The following is a 19,360-nucleotide window of genomic DNA, read 5'->3' on the forward strand; positions in this document are numbered from 1 at the left end:
TCAGACAAGGAGATGTGGCGGCGGCGGCGGCGGAGGAAGATGGCACGCCGCTGTGTCAGGTGTGTGAGGCTCAGTGCCCAATGCTGCCCCCCGGTGGACGCTGGCGTGACTGCAACCCCCTCTCCACGACCGAATCACCTGATTTCCGGACGCCGCCATCAAAACGGCGAGCGGAGAACAACCTACGAAGTCACGTCCGGCCCGTTTCAAAGCTTTATTGAATGACAGAGTTCAAATCACAGCGAAACATCGATTCTGGGGACAGGAAGTGGATCAAAACAATTGGCGCTCACAACAAACTCCCTTTGACCTTTGACCCCTGCATCGTCAGCTGGGTGGGGCGGGGGGAGGGGGGTTGGCCCACCCGGTCTAACCCTGTCTGACCCCACTGTCTGTGGGCAGGTTTCATGGCCATAATCCAGATTTAATCCTAATCCATCCCAAAAAGTCATAAAAAAATAGAAATAAAAACATTTTAAAAACACGCGAGCAATGGAGAAGAAAAGGACGGCGGCGAATCAGAATGAGGCAAGAGATGATGGGTCAGCAAATGGGTCACCTCACAGTCAGAGCCAATGTTCCTGCAGCTCTGAATCCAGGTCCAGGTCTAAGACTCCGGGTCCAAGAACCTTGGTCTTTGATTCCAGGTGAGAAATCTGGCTTTCAGACTCCAGTTCTGGACTCCAGCTCTAGAATCCAGTTCTGAGGCTCCAGGTCAGGTCTTCAAGTCCTAAACTCCAGGTCCAAGACTCTAGGTCTTAGACTCCAGGTCTGGAATCTAGATCCTGACTTGAGGTCTGGGCTCCAGGCCGGAAAGGACACCAGGTCCAAGTCTGGGGCTTCAGGTCCAAAACCCCAGATCCTGACACCAGGTCTGAGGCTCCAGGTCTGGAATCGGGATCCTGAGTCCAGGTCCGAGGCTTCAGCTCAGAATAAGTCCAAAGGCGCCGACGAGCTCAAGTTCTCGTACGTAGAGATAAAAACGCAGCGAGGCATTGACAGGAAGTTGATTTCATGGTTAAAAAAAAGAAAGTCTGCTAAAAAGACGAGGGTGGATATTCCAACCCCCTGATTGGTTGCTCACATTCACCCGTCATGGTTCTTCATCACAGTCAGAAGTCCGAGTCGCGCTCACACGAACATGGCGGGCGACACGAAGCTGTCCTCGCGGCCCACCGTCGGGCCCGGGCGGTCCTGCGGGTCGCCGTTGGCATGGCGGTAGAAGGGCGGCGCCTCGCCGCTGCCGGGGTCGTCCCAGCCGGACGGGGCAGCAGAGTAGTAGTGTTCACCCTCCTCGTCTTCATTGTCCTGATAGGCGTCCAGGTCCTGCAAAGGGACATCAACTGTCAATCCGTTGCCAATCAGTCGCCCACATAATTGATAACAGCGTCCAATCAAAAGACAGCTGGGTGCTACATGTGTAATAGCACTGTCATTGCATCGGTGGATGTGGAAGAGCTGATGAATGTGGAAAATGAAAGGGAGGGAAGGGTAGAAGAGGAGAGTAAAGCGGTTAGCAAAGAAGTGGGACACCGAGAGGACTGAAGAGAACAGATAGGAGTACAGGGAGAGCGCAAGGTAAAGACAGAGGTAGCAAAGGCAAAACAAAGGGCGTACGATGACTTGTATGCTCGGTTGGACGGTAAGCAGGGAGAGAATGATCTATACAGGTTTGCAAAATAGAGATAACAGTGGAAAGGATGTACAACGGGTCCGGGTGATTTAGGATAGAGAGGGAAATGTATTGACAGATGCTGGAAGACTGATGGGGTGATTGAAAGAGTACTTTGAAGAGCTGATGAATGTGGAAACAAAAGATAGGCAAGGGTAGAAGAGGGGACTATTGTAGACCACAAAGTAGCAGAGATTAGTAAAAGTGAAGAGAGGAAGGCATTGAAGAGGATGAAGAGTGGAAAGGGAGTTGGTCCTGATGATATACCTGTGGAGGTATGGAAATCTAGGAGAGGCAGTGGTAGAGTTTCTGGGTATATTGTTCAACAGGATCTTAGAGAGTGAGAAGATGCCTGAGGAATGGAAATGAAGTGTGATGGTCCCCATTTTTAAGAATAAAGGGGATGTGCAGAATTGCGGCAACTATAGAGGGATAAAGTTGATGAGCCATACAATGAAGTTATGGGAAAGAGTAGTGGAAACTAGACTGAGAGCAGAAGTCAGCATTTGTGAACGGCAGTATGGCTTTATGCCTAGAAAGAGTACTACAGATGCAGTATTTGCTTTGAGAATGCTGGTGGAGAAGATCAGAGAAGGGCAGAGGGAGCTGCATTGTGTTTTTGTAGACCTAGAAAAAGCATATGACAGGGTGCCAAGAGAGGAGCTCTGGTATTGTATGAGGAAGTCTGGAGTGGCAGAGAAGTATGATAGACTGGTGCAGGACATGTATGCTAGACATGAGATAGTGGTGCGGTGTGCCATAGGGGAAACAGAGAGGTTCAAGGTGGAAGTGGGACTCCATCGGGGATCAGCTCTGAGCCTCTTCTTGTTTGCAGTGGCAATGGACAGGCTGACAGATGAGGTTAGACAGGAATCTCCATGGACCATGATGTTTGCAGAGGACATTGTGATCTGTAGTGAGAGCAGGGAACAGGCTGAGAAAAATCTAGAGAGGTGGAGGTATGCTCTGGAAAGGAGAGGAATGAAAGATAGTCGTAGCAAGACAGAGTATATGTTTGTGAATTGAGAGGGACCAGGGTGGAACAGAGTGGAGATCATGAAGGTGGAGGATTTCAAGTACTTGGGGTCAACAGTCCAGAACAGTGGAGAGTGTGGGGAAAAGATGAAGAAACGGGTTCAAGCACGTTGGAAAGGGTGGAGAAAAGAATCAGGGATGGTAAAAGACTATCAGCCAGAATGAAAGTAAAGGGGGAGAAGAAGGTGGTGAGACCAGAGGTGCCGTATGGTTTGGAGACTGTGGTGTTGAAGAGAAGATAAGAAGCAGAGCTGGAAGGAGCAGAGGGTGAAGAGGTTCAGGTTCTCTTTGAGAGTGACCAGGATGGAAAGGATCAGGGACAAGTCCGTCAGAGGGACAGCACATGTTAGGTGTTCAGAGGAGGATCCAGAGAGTCGGGTTGGTTGAAGGGGGTTGATTTGCTGCAACCCCTGAAGGGAGCAGCCCGAAGGAGAAGCAGAAGACGACACAGGTAGATGTAGCTACAGCTGTATATCTGTAAATATCGGTGGGGCAAAGTCCTCCCAGCTGTCAGTGACCTACAAGCTAACGAGTGTCCCTTACTGTGACGGGCTCGGCGTCCAGGGTCCTGTAGTCCAGGTTGGTGAGGGGCTGGGTCTCGGGTACCGGAGGGGGGGGCGGCGGTGGCGGCGGGGGTCGCGTTCGGCTGCACGAAAACACAAACGTAAGGTCAACAGCTAACGCGCTCCGCCTGCAGCTAAATGCTAAATGCTACACGGCCGCAGACGTGAAGGAAGACTCACCCTGCCGGCCGAGCTGCCGTTCTTGTTTGGAGGCGGCGGCTTGTATTTTGGGGGACCGCTGAAACACAGGACAGCATTGGTGAGGAGGACGGCGGCGGAGCGGCGCCATGACGACGAAGAACACTCACTCTCCGTTTAGCTTGTTGCTGCGATGCTTGCGGTACATGGCGATCCCAGTGCCCACGATGGCCACCAGGATGATGACGCCGATGATGGCGCCGATGATGCTGCCGGTGGTCGGGCCCTTCTCCGGGAGGCGGGTGTCTGCGGGACGAGGAGCAGAGAGGAGGCGGGGCATCAGACAGCGGCGGCGGCGGCTAGAGGGCGCCGGCGAGGAGATATTCTGCAGGAACTTCTGATCGGAGAACTTCCCGGAGTCATGGCTGGTTGCCTAGCAACAGCTCAGAACTGAGACTTGCATCACATTGATTTCTTTTCAGACGCTCTACAAGAACACACACACACAAACACACACACACACACACACACACACACACACACTTAACCCCATCAACCCCAAAACAGGCCTCCGAAGATGGAGAGGGTCTTCAAGGGACCTCACCGGGAAACACATGTCATATCCACAGGAGTGTGTGCATGTGTGTGTGTGTGTGTGTGTGTGTGCATGTGTGTGTGTGTGTGAGAGTGTGTGTGTTATCGAACGGAGGAGACTTGATTACCGTGTCGAGTCACATGGATGATTAGAAAGAACCAGAGGAATCATGCAGGGGCTCTGCTAATGAACCGCGACCACACACACACACACACACACACACACACACACACACACACACACACACACACACACACACACACACACACACACACACACACACACACACACATAGAGGAAGGAGCGACCTGGCTCATTATCTCCCAGGGTTCCCTGGGGAATTATGTAAATGAGGAGGTGGTTAAAATAAAAAAAAGGCCCAGAGGATCTGAAGCTCGTTTGATGAGGACAAACTCGGGTTCTAGTAATTGGACGGGTCATGATTGAGTGATCGCCCCACCATCTAATAATAAGCCCTTTGATTGGCTCCTGTGAGTAACTTCCATCCTGTTGAACCGGCGTGATCTCCATCTCCTGCAGACCTCGACCACGGTTAGCACTTATTACACATCAATTACCAGACCGTTACATGCGGTGGGCGCGGGTGGACGGTCGCTCCGGTTGCCGTGCCGACGCGGGTCCGTCCGCCCGGTGAAACCCGACTCGGCGGTTTCCCACCTCGCTAAGGAACAAACATGGCGGCTAGTTCTCCAGTAATTACATCTTTATACCACATCTGAACACAGGTTTTGGAGGTTTGGGGGGGGGCAAACCATCGTGGAGCTGTGCCGTTGCCATGACAACGAAGCCCAGTCCTGGAGCGGGCCGGAGGCAGGGTGCAATGAGGGGATCCGGCCACAAGGGGGCGCTGCGGTGCTTCTGAACGGGTGGATCTGGGAGCTTCCTCTGCTGAGGGTTGGTGAAGCTATATGACCCCCCCCTACACACACACACACACACACACTTCGGCGTTATCTTACAGCCTCATTATCTAACCAATGTCATTCTCCACAGCGTCTTTCTGGCAGAACGCTCTTCCTTCCTTGCAGATAACCTCCTCTCCCTGGTAACGGGGGAGGGGGCGGGGCTTAGGGAAGGGGGAGGCAGAGGGGGGTGCAAGTATCAGGGAGGCTCGTGTCAGTGTGAAGGACTGGGCTGGAGAGCGTGGCCTCGGTGTCGGCCCTGGACTCCGGCCATGTTTCCCGCTAATGAAATATCCCAGATAGCCGTGACGTGTGTGTGCGTGTATGTGTGTGTTTGTGTGTGTGTGTGTGTGTTAGGAGGCAGCTGGTTTCCTATATCGTATTGCCGACACAAACTCTGACATGTTTACACAAACGAACTCGTCTGCCTCGTCCCCTTCGCCCTGCTGCTTCCTCTCCACGCACACGCTCACACACACACACACACACACACACACACACACACACACACACACACACTAGGGGCGGAGCAGACTTTGTCCAAATCAGAAGGAGTTCTTCCTCCCCCGATGAGGAAGTGGTTAAAGGTCAAATGTCCGTCCTCCCCGAGCAGATCAATGACGTGCATGAGAACCATCTCCCCACACACACCCACACACACTCACACACACAAGTGCGTGCACGTACCACCCGCCGGGGGGCCGGAGAAAAGCGCGGAGCGGCCGGAGCTGAGATTAGGCTGGGAATGATTGATGGATGGACTGAGATTAAGACAAAGAGCGGGCCTGTAATCCCGCTGCTCATTCAGAGGGGAGACATCCCAGACACACACACACACACACACACACACACACACACAAACACACACATACTCCTTGTCTTTCTGCTTGCCGTGATGCATCCGAGGCAGCTCAGTAAAAAAACAAAAAAACAAAATGACATTAAATTGATTGTTGGTGGAAAGCAATGGGGCGGGGGCGCTGCGTTTGTGTGTGTGTGTGTGTGTGTGTGTGTGTGTGTGTGCGCGCATGTGGGTGTGCATGCACATTGATTGGGGCTCATCAGTGATGCCGGTCGTTCCATAATCTGCCTTGATTCCGGAGGCTTCATCTCATCTATTTCAACTAGTTGGGATTAAGTCCATGTTGTTGACACTGTGCGTGATTTTGTGTGTGTGTGTGTGTGTGTGTGTGTGTCTGAGCATGTGTTGGTGTGTACGTTTTGACATTTTCCAAAAGCTATGCGGTGGTAATTTGAAAACTCTGCATAGTGTGCGTACGCATGTGTGTGTGTGTGTGTGTGTGTGTGTGTGTGTGTGTGTCTCTGGAGACAGTGTGTTCCCTGCCACAGTGCATCAAAGCACACTCAGTTGCCTTGGGAGAAGCCAGACCCCCCCCCCCCCCCCCACACACACACACACACACACACTTACCACCCCCTCCCACTTGCCCCCCCCCCCCCCCCCCCCCCGCCTCAGACAAGGTCGCGTCTCACCCCCCCGTCAATATTTACAGTCCATTTTCGGCGGCGGAGGAGGAACGACCAGATGGAGGAGACCTCGATGTGGGAGGAGATGAAGGAGGGATGATGGAGGAGGAAGAAAAGGAAGAGGAGGAGGAGGAAAAAGAGGGGGAGGAGGATGAAAAGGACGAAGAAAACGAAGAAGAGGAACAAGAAGAGGAGGGAGAAAAGGAGGGGGATGATGGATGAGGAAGAGAAGAAGGAGAAGGAGGGAGAAGAGGAGGTGGAATGAAGGAGGAGGAAGAGGAGGATTAAGAGGAGGAAGAAAAGGAGGAAGAGAAGTAGTAGGGAGGGTGATGGAGGAGGAAGAAGAACCTCTAAGACACCAGGGACCTTCGTTCTCCTGCAGGTTCTCCAGAGAGAAGGTCTCTCCCGGCCTACACAGCATTCTAAGAGCTAACGGCGATGCTAACACCTGACACGGGATCTCCTTCCCTGCGCGGTGATGTCATCGACCCCCGGCGTCGATGATGTCATCGGCCCGGCTCGTGGCCCCGCCCCCTCCCTGGGTCACGCTTCCTGGGCCGGGGATCAGGTTCCTGAGACGCAAATCACCGCACAACTGTTGCATCTGAGAACATCCAGCTGTTTCGCCTCCTCCACACACACACACACACACACACGCACACGCACACGCACACGCACACGCACACACACCAAGAGTCACCAGCCAGCGGCTAGCAGCAGCTGGTTTGTTTACCTGCCCTTCTAACCAGCACTAACCTCCCGCTAGAAGGGACTCTCACCTCATTACCCAGCACATACACACACACGCACACACACACACACACACACACAGGCATGCACATAGCAGGATGCCACGCCTACAGTGTGCATGTGAAGATCTAATGAGAGGGAGTAGAAACATGGAGCGTCACTTGTTCATGAGGTTCCTCCACCTTCAACTGGAGGAGGAAGAAGAAGAGGAGGAGGAGGAGGAGGAGGAGGAGGTGGAGGAGGAGGAAGACGAAGAAGAAAAAGAGGAGGAGGAGGTGGAAGAGGTGGAAGAGGAGGAAGATGAAGAAGAGGAAGAGGAGGAGGTGGAGAAGAAGGTGTGAAGAAGGTCCTAGCGGAGTGATAACAGGAAGTAACAATGGCAAACTGGGTTCTGGGCTTGTTGACACTGTGTGTGTTTACTTGTGTATGTGCGTGTGTGTGCGTGTTGTGTGTGTGTGTGTGTACCTGCCGCCGCCCCCCACCACCACCATCAATACACTCCTCTCCTGCATGTACTACAAGTACTTCAAGTACTTCATATACCACAAGTAGAGTGGATATTTTACACAAGAGAAAACAGAAAAAAAAAGATCTGCTTTGATTCCTGCAACTGTCAGATTCTCAGCAGCGGAACACACACACACACACACACACACACTTGTAGCTCAATGCCAACGTATCTACAGATTGGCGTGTCAGAAGGAGAGACATCAAACAGCTTCTCAAACAGAGAGGAAGGCAAACCTCCACGCATCAATAATGGATCGACCTTCATCCTCATCTTCACCGCGTGTCAACACAGTCGGCTCCATCACCGGCTCCCCAGCAGACCTCCTGGAACTGCTCCTTTATTTTCCCTGCTCGTTCATCACCCTGCTCTCCTGCCGCACGCCTGCCTGTCAGCGCGCACGTGTGTGTGTGTGTGTGTGTGTGTGTGTGTGTCGGACGGTAGTATTTATGTTGAGCTAATCAATAGTGTTTCACCGAAGGACGCTGAGAAGATTGGAGCGCAAATCCATGGCGGCATGAAAGACGACATGACGGCGATGGTGACACACACACACACACACACACACACACACACACACACACACACACACACACACACACACCATTTAACAACCCTGTGAAACCACAGGAGTGTGTTCAGATACAGTTTAGAAATAAGTCTCACACACCGCTACATCACAGATGCTGCTAATGAGTTATTGACCGGAGAGCCTCCACACGCGCGCACGCACACGCACAAACACACACACACACAGGCACCCACACACACACAGGCATACATACACACACACACACACACACACACACACACGCGTACACATGTACACACACAATCCATCAATCCCACACAATCTCAGGGCAAAGCACGGTGTTCTGTAATATGATTGTGTGCGTACGTGCATATGTGCGTGTATGTGTGTGTGTGTGTGTGTGTGTGTGTGTGTGTGTGTGTATACGTGCACGCTCACCAGCCAGCCGCGCTCCGGTCGACTGCTCCCCTGAGGCGGCGCTAAATACCATCAGCCGTTTAAATCCGTCCATGACTGCTTTGAATATGCAGCACACGCATGCACACACACACACACATACGCGCAAACACACACACACACACACATACACACACACACAATCTCCATTTTTAATAAGGCTCGGAGCGAGATGGGAGGAGGAGGAGGAGGAGGAGGAAGAGGAGCACGGAGAGTCTGCTGCATTGATTTCTCGGCAGTTTTGGCATGGACTCCGCTTCTCCTGGAAAAGCCACCAATGTGTCAGATCTGGTTACGGATCACAACGGCGTGCGCACGTGCGCGCATGTGCACTGACAGCACGCTGGGATGGGGGCGGGTCTGATAGAACACCTTGATCCGGGCGGGTTGAGGCCAAGGGGTCAGAACCAAATTTGGAGAACATACCAGATCCCTCTAAACTGAGGCCCGGCCCCAGCTGGAGGCTCCGCCCCCTTTTGGAAGGACACGCCCCCTTTCTGGAGGCCACGCCCCTTTCTGGAGCCTATAAAAGGGGGTGATCTTGCGACCCTTCCCCGCAGAGCGCTCAGTCCTGCACCACCTGGCATGGCGGTGAAGGGGTTCCTCCCTGAGCAGCTGGACCGTACCATTATGACACGGGGGCGGGGGGGGTTCCCTGTGATTCCTCATCAGCGTCAGCCTGAATCCTTTGACCATGCTGTGTGCTCACAAACACACACCTCTGGCTCCAGGTAGTGAGTGTGTGTGTGTGTGTGTGTGTCACCGCCGAGCTGCGGTGACCCGGTCACGCCACCTGACGGGGCTGACCGAGCCGCTCGCCAACCGCCAGCTGACTCAGCTGCCGCCGCCGGAGGAGGAGGAGCTGAGAAGCTCAGACACCCAAACCTCCTCCGCCGTTCTTCGTCACACCGGGACGTCGCCCGCACGGCCCTGTCGCCATTTTTCTCCCTCGTCTTCTAGAAGGCTGTCAGGCCCGTCGCCACGGCGACCCATTGTTTGGAGGAGGAGGAGGGAGGCGACATTCACTAGAGATCATTCCGACATTTATCTACTGAGAATGGATAAAGTTAAGTACTGCGGGGGTCACTGTGGGTGTGTGTGTGTGTGTGTGTGTGTGTGTGTGTGTGTGTGTGTGTGTTCCCTCCCTGAATCCATAATGAAGACGGGAACTGAAAGAAGTGAAGATTTTCAAATATATTCACCAAGTTTGACATTGACGTTTCAATGATGTGTGTGTGTGTGAGTGTGTGTGTGTCGGCGGTGACACGCAGTGCCTACAGGAAGTGCCACAAACATCATGAATTTTATTCATAAGGCTGAATGTCAACATTGATGCATAATTTCTGAAGCAAAGAGCAAAATGTCACCAAACAGGGAGCGGGTCATGGCTGATGGGTGTGTGTGTGTGTTTTAGAGGGGAGGTCACATGACCAGAGGATGCCTGCTGACAGGGGGGGGGGTCACATGACCGGGGGTGGAGCCAGGGCTGGACAGCACATCATGGGTCAGAAGCTACAAGTGTGTGTGTGTGTGTGTGTGTGTGTGTGTGTGTAGGACAAGAGGGCTCGGCAGGCACAGTGACTGTTGTCAAATGAAGGTTATGACGGCCTTCTTGCAAATTAGCATAAGAAAAGCTAACAATTTAAGCTCCGCCCCCCTTCCAATCACTCAGATCACTGGAAAGAAGGAGGGTCACATGATCTAATATCTAACATGGCCTCACTTCCTGCTTGCCCGCTCACTTCCTGTTTTCCACACTCACTTCCTGTTTTCCACGCTCACTTCCTGTTTGCCTGCTTACTTCCTGTTTGCCCGCTCACTTCCGGTTTACCCGCTCACTTCCTGTTTACCCGCTCACTTCCTGTTTACCCGCTCACTTCCTGTTTGCCCGCTCACTTCCTGCTTGCCCGCTCATTTCCAGGCATGTGCCGATCAATAATTAGGGATCAATACAACGGGATTAAGGGGATGAATAGAGTGTGTGTCCGACAGGCTGGATAATCCCAGATAATCTGATGGTTATCAAATACGTTCCGATATTTGTCAGCCAGCACACACACACACACACACACACAGGATGTGGGATCAAGGTCGTGACCTCTAAGGTTCCACGTGGAGGAACAGGAGGCGAGATGGAGGGATGGATGACAGAAAAGAGAAGAGATGGAGGGAGTAGTTAAAGGAGTAGTAATCTGAAGGCGCCGTTCTCTCCGTCCCCCTCCGGCCGTCCCAGCTGTTGCCCCCCCGTCGCTGTCACTCATCCTTCTGCCCCCCCACCCTCTCCTCCTCATCCCCCCATCCTCTCCTCCTCTCCATCCCTCCTCCTTCTCCTCCTCCTCATCCCTCGCTTTCTCCGTCCACATAAGTGACTCAGTAAAACAGGTCAAGTGTTACAGAATTCTCCCCGGAGCTCAACCTGCCTGATACAGGGCCCGTCGCAGGATCACACACACACACACACACACACACACACACACACACACACACACACACACACACACACACACACACACACACACACACACACACACACACATCTCCCTCCATCCATCCCACTACTGACCCTCCACTTCCTGTTTCCTGTCTGACTTGTGGTGGGGGGGGGGGGGGGACGGAGCTCTTTAACCCCCCCTTCTGATTGGTCCAATTAAAACAGATAGAGGATGAGTTCCTCCTTCCATGCCACCTCTGTGTGTGTGTGTGTGTGTGTGTGTGTGTGTGTGTGTGTGTGTGCGCAACATCCAATTTCCTCCTCTCAGATTAGCCTTTTGTCCGACCCGCAGCAGATTCTCATGTCGCAGCTATCCTTCACACGGCGGCGGACTGTGTGTGTGTGTGTGTGTGTGTGTGTGTGTGTGTGTGTGTGAGAGAGATCAGCATGGCAAAGGCACCCCAACCGCAACACCTTCACCAAACATCTCCACCTCATGCTCACACTCCTGAAACAGGAAGGGGAGGGGCTGAAGGAGACGAGGGATTAATGAGGGGCCACACACACACACACACACACACACCAAATGTCACCTCTGACTCCAGGGTCTTCTGATTGATCAGCGGTTGGGTCAGGATGTCCAGATCAATATCAATCTGATCAATATCGTCGATACAATTTGGGTTGTGTGGAAAATAGCTCATGGATTAACTGTTGGTCTGAAGAAGCAGCAGGAGGAGGAGGAGGAGGAGGTTCTTCCACTGAGAGCACACACACACACACACACACACACACACACACACACACACACACACACTGCTGGAGGAGTCGGTCTGCCAGTGTCGACAAGACGAGTCGGGAAAAAAGAAGAGAAGAAAAGGAGAAGTGGCGATAAGATGACAGACACGTGAATGGAGGCCCTGTGTGTGTGGGTGCGTGTGTGTGTGTGTGTGTGTGGCTGCGTGTGTGTGTGTGTGTGTGTGTGCATGTGTGTCACACAGAAACACACACACTCTGCAGAACTCTGCCGAGTTCTGACAGTCGCCTCGTCGCCGCGCCTGCTACTTCACATCAAACTGAACAAGCAGAGGGAACTGGAAGCTCTCACACACACACACACACACACACACACACACACACACACACACACACACACACACACAAGCGCTTGTTAAAGGTTAATTAAAGGAGCCTGATTGTCTGAACTGACCCCCCCCGAACCTTCACGGGATTATCAATCCAGCCATCTTAATCTCAGATTACGGTCACATCCCTAATCCCGTCATTTAGGCGCTGTTACATCAATAATCCTAATTTCCCGCCCGGGGATTAACCTCCTGTCCAAACGTGCGCTGGGAAATTAGCAATTACTGGTGTTAACGGAGGAAATATTCCCAGCTGGATTTCAACCCTTCGCCTCTTGGAGCTGATCATTCGGATGATCTCCGTCCGTAATCCAGACCCCTCTCATCCCACGGCGGATTACCGTCAATCTATTTCCGGGTGAGATAGCAGGTGGGGAGGGGAACACACACACACACACCGGGACGGGGAACCCGAGGAGAACACACACACACACACACACAAGCCCCCTAAAAAAGCAACTGCAGACCTGCTGCTCCACCTGCAGCTGCACATGGTTCCATCCTGCTGCATGTGAGCAGCACACACACACTCTCACAAACACACACACACGCACACACGCGCACACGCGCACACACACACACACACACACACACACACACACACACATTTGCATTGGGCACGGCTACAAACATCCCGAGACTTATTTCATCTTTTATCTCCACGTTCACATCAGCTCTGTGTGTGTGTGTGTGCGTGTGTGTGTGTGTGTGTAGACGGTGAATTAAACAGCAAGTGCATTTTGATCTGCGAAGCACTCGGGGGCGAACACACACCAAATGAGGCACGTGCACGGGGGGGCGTGCACATGCATCAAAATCATTTCCGTCACACAGTCTATTCTTAGGAGCAACAAAACCCTTCTTTCCGTGATTTGAATCTCTTTTTTTTTTATTCATCTTCACACACACACACACACACACGCACACACGCACACACGCACACACGATCCCTGATGGCCATACTGACTTTCACATAATGTTTTTTCATCTTTCGAGAGCAGGGTGGGTGCTGTGGTGGCGGCGCACGTGCGCCTATTGACAGGTGAGGTTTGCAGTCACCTGCATGTGTGTGTGCGTGCGTGCGTGTACACACACACACACACACGCACACACACCATAACGCAGCAGCTAAAATGTAAAGAGCTGCAACAGCACTTCTCCTCCTCCCTCCCCCTCACTTTAACTTCCCCTCTTTTACTCAATCTTTCATTGAGACACTGTGAATCTTTCATGCTTGTTCTCTGTAACTTCTTGAAAAAAACAGAAGTCCGTCTCTGTCTCTTCTTTAATCTGTGCGCACACACACACACACACACACACACACACACACACACACACTCAGACAGTCCCCCCCCCCCCAGCTGCGGCGCTCTGCTGTAACCCTGTCAGAACTGGACAGGAAGTCCAAACAGCCGGCCGCCTCCAGGCGGAGCATCTACTTCCTCCCCGTCCAACAGGCCTCCAAAATCAGTGTGTGTGTGTGTGTGTGTGTGTGCGCGCACTTGACTGCACTTGTATATGCATGTTCATGTAAATGTGCACATTGTCACATATGTGCGTGGTTGTACATGTGTCCATGCATGTGTGTGTGTGTGTGTGCGCACCTGCGACAGACCACGGTCCTCCAGGAACAGGGATCCCGTTTCCTGTTTCCTGTGATTCTTCACAGATGGAACTTCCTGTTTGTGTTCCCCTCGCAAGCTCCGCCCCCTCCCAAGCTCCGCCCCCTGCCAGGATGTGTTGGAACCACGGCAGGCGCAAGAAAGAAGACACGACCGTTTAGTCACGCATTCAAACATCCGCAAAATTCAGGGTCTCCAATGAACCTCATGCATGTTCTTGAACCCAGAGAGAACTAACTGCTGCTGTTCACTTAAATCTAATTATTTCACTTAATAAATGTCATAAAATAAGGAGTTTGAGGTTCTCCAGAAGTAATCGAGTACCAGTCCTGTGTTACAGGATGCCGCCAGAAAAAGCTAACGTGCTAATGTGCTAATAAGGCAGCGCGTTCGGTTACATCACCCCCCAAAACCAAAACCACCCCCCGGAACACGGTGGATTACGGATTAGCCGTCGGCTCTTCGCGGGCTCCCTTCTTGACAGCGGTCAAAATTCCCACGTTCACAGGAGACATTGAACGCACCGCCATCCAAAGTCATCGCCATCATCCGAGAAGGTCGTGATCGCGAGGGACCTTCCGACAGTTTTCACGAAGTGTATTTGCCGTCATGTTAGCTCGCGTGCTCCTTCCGCTTCCACACACACACACACTCACACGGCTGGAAGTCAAACAGCCGGGTGATCAATCACGGTCGCGTTAGCACCAATCAATAACTCCGGTGGAAACACACCTTGATCGTGATTAATTAACTACACGGCAATAAATGTGTCATAACCATCAGGCGTAGTGGGTCAGGTTGCGTCCACTGTCTCTCTCACACACACACAGACACACACACACACACACATACACACACGAGCTATGACCTTATTACTATTGAAGACAGCGAGACTTTTGTTTCAGATCCAGGTTATTTGCCAGAAGGGGTCCTCAGCGGCGGTGGGGGAGGGGGGCCAGGGGCCGGGGGGGTCATGGGGTCACGGGGTCGCTACCGTCACGGGAGCGGCGTCCCTTTTGTCTGCAACAAAAGAGGGAGAAACAGCAGCGTCGCGGGAGCTTTTATGCCTTACCGGGGCTTAAAAGCATCCCTGCAACCACCGAGAGTGTTGCTTTCAGTGAGGACAGGGAAGGAGTCGGAACTCTGTGTGTGTGTATGTGCGTGTGTGTGTGTGTGTGAGAGCGCGTTTGTGTGTGTGTGTGTGTGTGCGCTCTTTCTATCTCGCCAGCCTCCAATCCAAAGCAATTAGAGAGGCCAGATGGTGGGCTGGACTCGCAGTAAATAGCTGCGCATCGACAGAGGAAGCCTGCAACAAAAAATGAACTGTGACAAGAAGCCAGGATGAAACACACACACAAACACACACATTCATGACTCCATCAAACGCTGTGGATGGCGCAGTGGCAAGCACACACACACACACACACCAACTGTCAACCATTGCAGTAATGTTAGCACCAGAGCTGCAAAACACAGAGGGCTTTATGTGTGGGAACAAAATCAGATACACACACACACACACACACACGTCGTGTTAAGTAAACCAGTTTAGTTAGGTTAAACAATGCAACCTTTGAGTTTGTCCTACACATTCCAGCTCAAACGCCCCCGCCGCCGCCGCCGCTTCCACCCACATCTCCAGACTTCCAATCACAAGCTTGCACGTGCGCGGCGTTCTCAGGTGAAATCTCCTCGCCACCTGTTACCAAGGCAGCAAGTTAACTTCCTCACAGAGTGTGGCGTGTGCGTGCGTGCGTGTGTGTGTGAGAACAATAAGCGACAAAATGGCCTCCCCTTCTTCGGCACTGTTTCCCAGAAGGCCCTGATCAGATCTCTATTGACGTGCAAACACACACACACACACATTCATCAAATTACATTGATGTCCAGGATGGCGGCGGTGGCGGCGGGCAGGAAGACGCCATTTTTTCAAAAATCAACAGTTTTAATGACAAACAGGATATTAAGACGTGGCGAGGCCGAGGCGAGGTCTCACTCCGCGCCTTTTTTCAGGGGACCAGAAACTGAAGTACAAAAAAACGACGACGGCAGAAACTCTCACACGGAACGACACGCACGCCCCGGCGGAGGAGACGGGAGGGTTCGGGCCTCGCGGCCAATCAGAGGAGGGCTAAGCCAGAGGAGCCGCGGCGTGAAGGATGGAGAAGAAAAGGAGGGAGAGCAGCGAGGAACCCGAAAGCTCCTTCTCTCCGCTACATATTTATATATTTATACTATTTGCTATTTACAGGAGGCGCCTCCTCAGAGTGAGCCTGGATCCAAAGCCAGGCCAGGTGTGTGTGTGTGTGTGTGTGTGTGTGTGTGTGTGTGTGTGTGTGTGTGTGTGTGTGTGTGTGTGTGCAGAGGCAGCTGCGGTGGAGGCGGCTGACGAGGGGAATGGGGGGGGGGCTCTGAAGGCAATCCTAGTGGGGCCCGTGCACGTGTCACATGCACACCCCTGTGAAGCTTGTGTACCTGACGGCAGGTAACAAGGTGCGTTCATTTGACCGTGACGCCGGTCAATGATTCATTCCTGCCAGGACAATGAACGAGTGTGTGTGTGTGTGTGTGTGTGTGTGTGGGTGTGTGTGGGTGTGTGTGCGCAGTGGTATTTGTGTGGGATTATGTCAGGGTGGCAGAGCTGTCAGGTATGAGGCGTCCTCAGCTATGGGAGGGAGATGGGGATGAGAGGTGTGTGTGTGTGTTTGTGTGAGTGTGTGTGTGTCTACATCCTGTGTGTGTGTGTGTGTGTGTGTGTGTGTCATCCTTCGCACAATCAAATCTCCTTCCTGCCAGACTTGGAGGGAGTTGGGCCCCAAATTGTCCTGAAGAGCCCACAGCGCTGAGTCAGAGAGACACACACACGCACACACACACACACACACAAACACAAAATATAAGTGTGTGTGTGGGGGGGGGGTCCCTCTGCTCCATCTGATATTCACATTTAATAAATATCCACATTTTCACAATAAAAATATAGATGCTCACAAACAGGTTTCACAGACACGTCACACCGACACGTGCACAGAGGCGTCCTGACCAATCAGTGTGTGTGTGTGTGTGTGTGTGTGTGAGAGTGTGTGTGTGGACTAAGGCTGTGGGATTATAATCCCACCCAATCTGGGTGAGGACGAGTCACAGTTTATCAGTCCAATTCAAGTCCCTTCTTGTTCCGGATTAATCCAAGGTGCATGGTGTGTGTGTGTGTGTGTGTGTGTGTGTGTGTGTGTGAAGGCGTTTCATGTCCCCAGATCGATTCACATCTGTTAGCCAACATCCGCTAACTATCTGTTACATGGCTTCCTGTGGAGAAAAGCGGCAAAGACCTTGTTGGTGTCCCATAATGGAGGAAGTGGGGACGCTTCGCCACATCAGAGGGGGTAAAAACCCCCCGACCTCCACGCCGCCCCGCTAAATCACACGCACCCATAAAGCGCAGGGTGGAGGAGGGTGACGGAGATGGAGGCTCGGCGTCACGAACGATAAGCGGCGCCAATCTGCGCTGAACGCGCCGGCTTCACGGCTCATTAGCAATCAGGGTCCTCCTGTCAGGACGGCTCTGAGAGACGTGGATGAAGAGGAGGAGGAGGAGGAGGAGAGGAGACGTTATCGCCGCCACCCTCAACTTCTCCTCCACCTCCCTCCATCCCGCTGTCAGCTCAGCTCCACCTCATCTCCTCCCTGGTTCGCCGTCTCCGGGGCCTCCAGGTGCGGCGTTACGAGCCGGTCGGAGGCAAACCGGAGCAGCGGCCAATCGGGGCTTGTGTCCGTAAGAGTCGCTCTGTGATTGGCCGATGCGGATGATAACGTCGGCGTGGCGACGGGAAGCTGATGTCCGGTCGCCCCGGGTCACGGAGGCGTTGGAACCCGGGGAAGAAGTTTGATTGACATCTCCGAGCGTGACGGTGAAGAACGGGGGGGGTTCTTCCAGAACCTTCCAACCCACCGGAGAACGTTCTGCCGCTCTGAGGAGGTTTGGTTTGTGCTTCTTGGACATTTACTTCATCTCTCCGGCATGGAGGAGGAAGCACACACCACCCGAGGACCAGGAGCTCCTTCTGGTATCTGCTATAGGTTGACCGCTATCTTCGCCATGCATCCAGAGAGAGCGCCCCAAAGTGGGAATGCACCTCCCCCAACACACACACACACACACACACACGCACGCACACACGCACGCACACACACCGGCGTGCAGACAAAACAATAACGTCACTTCGCTAATGGCTAAGCTAGCAACAAAGCGCATTAGCAACATTAGCAACAACAAAGGGTTTCCAGGACAGTCCGGCGCCGCCTTCCGCTCCAGAGGTGAGTGAGTGGTGGAGCTTCATCCTCCACAGACCTTCTCGCACGTCCTCCCCTTCGGTGATGTTCTACCTTCAATTTGGAACCAGAAACCGGCAACTTTGAGGGGGAAGCCGGTCGTGGGGAAGGAGAGGGTGTTTTTTTTTTTTTTTTTGTTCTTCCGCCGGGGGAACCAGGAGACCAGGGGGCGTGGTTCTCCCTGGCTCCGCCCCTTTATACGTAGACCGCAGTTCGCGAGATGACCGAGCCGTCCCGCTGGGACTCCATGTCGTCGTCCAGGTAATCTCCGATCATATCGTCCGGGTCGTGGGGCGGGCGGAGCTGCAGGATGGGGGCGCCGCCGGCGAAGTGGTCGTAGCGTTCCTCCTCCTCCTCCAGCTCGTCGAACTTCCTCCTCTCGGCGTCGTCCAGCTCGCTGCTCAGCAGGATGTCCTGGGCGGTGGGCGCCACGGCGACCACGTCGGGCCGGCCGCCGACGGCGAGGTGGTTGTTCTTCTCCGCCAGCGCCTGGTGGGAGGAGCCGTCGTCATAGACGTAGACGGGGCCGTTGTTGTTCCCGACGCCGTTGCCGCCTCCGCCCGTGCCGTTCTTGCTGGACTTCTTGCCGCCGCCGAATATGCGCGTCTTCATGTCGGCGGCGCCGTTGCCCCGGTAGCCCTGCTGGTGTCGGCGGCTGCGGGTCACCAGGACGGTCACCAGGGCGGCGACCAGGAGGAGCGCCAGCAGAGAGCCGATCACGACCCCCGCCACCACGCCGGCGTTGGACGGGTGCTCCGGAGGCTCTGCAGGAGGGTGGAGGAGGGAGGGGGCAGGAAGGAAAGGATACGGAGGAAAAAGAAAACAGAGTGAAAATGTGCCAGGAGGAAAAAGGAGGGAACGTAGAACCACCAGAGTGGAGAGAGTTGGGGGGCCGAGGGGGACCCGGGTCACGGAACGACGGCTTCTATGGGGGGAAAAATCTAGAAAAAACCCTGCGCCGCCAAGAACAAGTTTTCTCCCCCTTCCAGATGGTTCTGGGTAACAGAACGTCTGGGATGTCGGGTCGTCGCGCCGAAGCACGCCGGGCCTCCGGAGAACCCTGCAGGAGGATTCAGAAGGTTCCCGACACATTATTTGTTCCGGCGGGTTTACGGAGAACCGAGCCAGACGTTCCACGGCAGTTTAGCTCGGGATCTTGTCGCTACTACGGTT

The 19,360-nt window shown here is 53.4% G+C and overlaps 1 protein-coding gene across 2 annotated transcripts in view; it reads right to left on the minus strand.

Moving 5' to 3' along the window:
- Positions 1-200: 200 nt before the first annotated feature.
- LOC147229789 (nectin-2) overlaps positions 201-19,360 on the minus strand; it is a 44,108-nt gene continuing 24,948 nt past the window's right edge. Inside the window, exons 7-10 of one of the 2 annotated variants that reach the window (XM_086155431.1) lie at positions 3,579-3,714; positions 3,451-3,508; positions 3,251-3,353; positions 201-1,326 (exon numbers count right to left, since the gene is read on the minus strand). In XM_086155431.1, coding sequence (XP_086011557.1) covers positions 1,301-1,326; positions 3,251-3,353; positions 3,451-3,508; positions 3,579-3,714 — 323 coding nt within the window. In that variant the 3' untranslated portion in view covers positions 201-1,300. Of the gene's footprint in view, positions 1,327-3,250; positions 3,354-3,450; positions 3,509-3,578; positions 3,715-15,782; positions 18,952-19,360 lie in introns of those variants that run through there. The other variant, XM_086155430.1, reaches the window with a different exon arrangement.

The sequence above is a fragment of the Fistularia commersonii genome, chromosome 11 (genome assembly GCF_037954325.1).
Source record: "Fistularia commersonii isolate RoL2024-O1a breed Wild chromosome 11, RoL_Fcom_v1.0, whole genome shotgun sequence".
Taxonomy (NCBI): domain Eukaryota; kingdom Metazoa; phylum Chordata; class Actinopteri; order Syngnathiformes; family Fistulariidae; genus Fistularia; species Fistularia commersonii.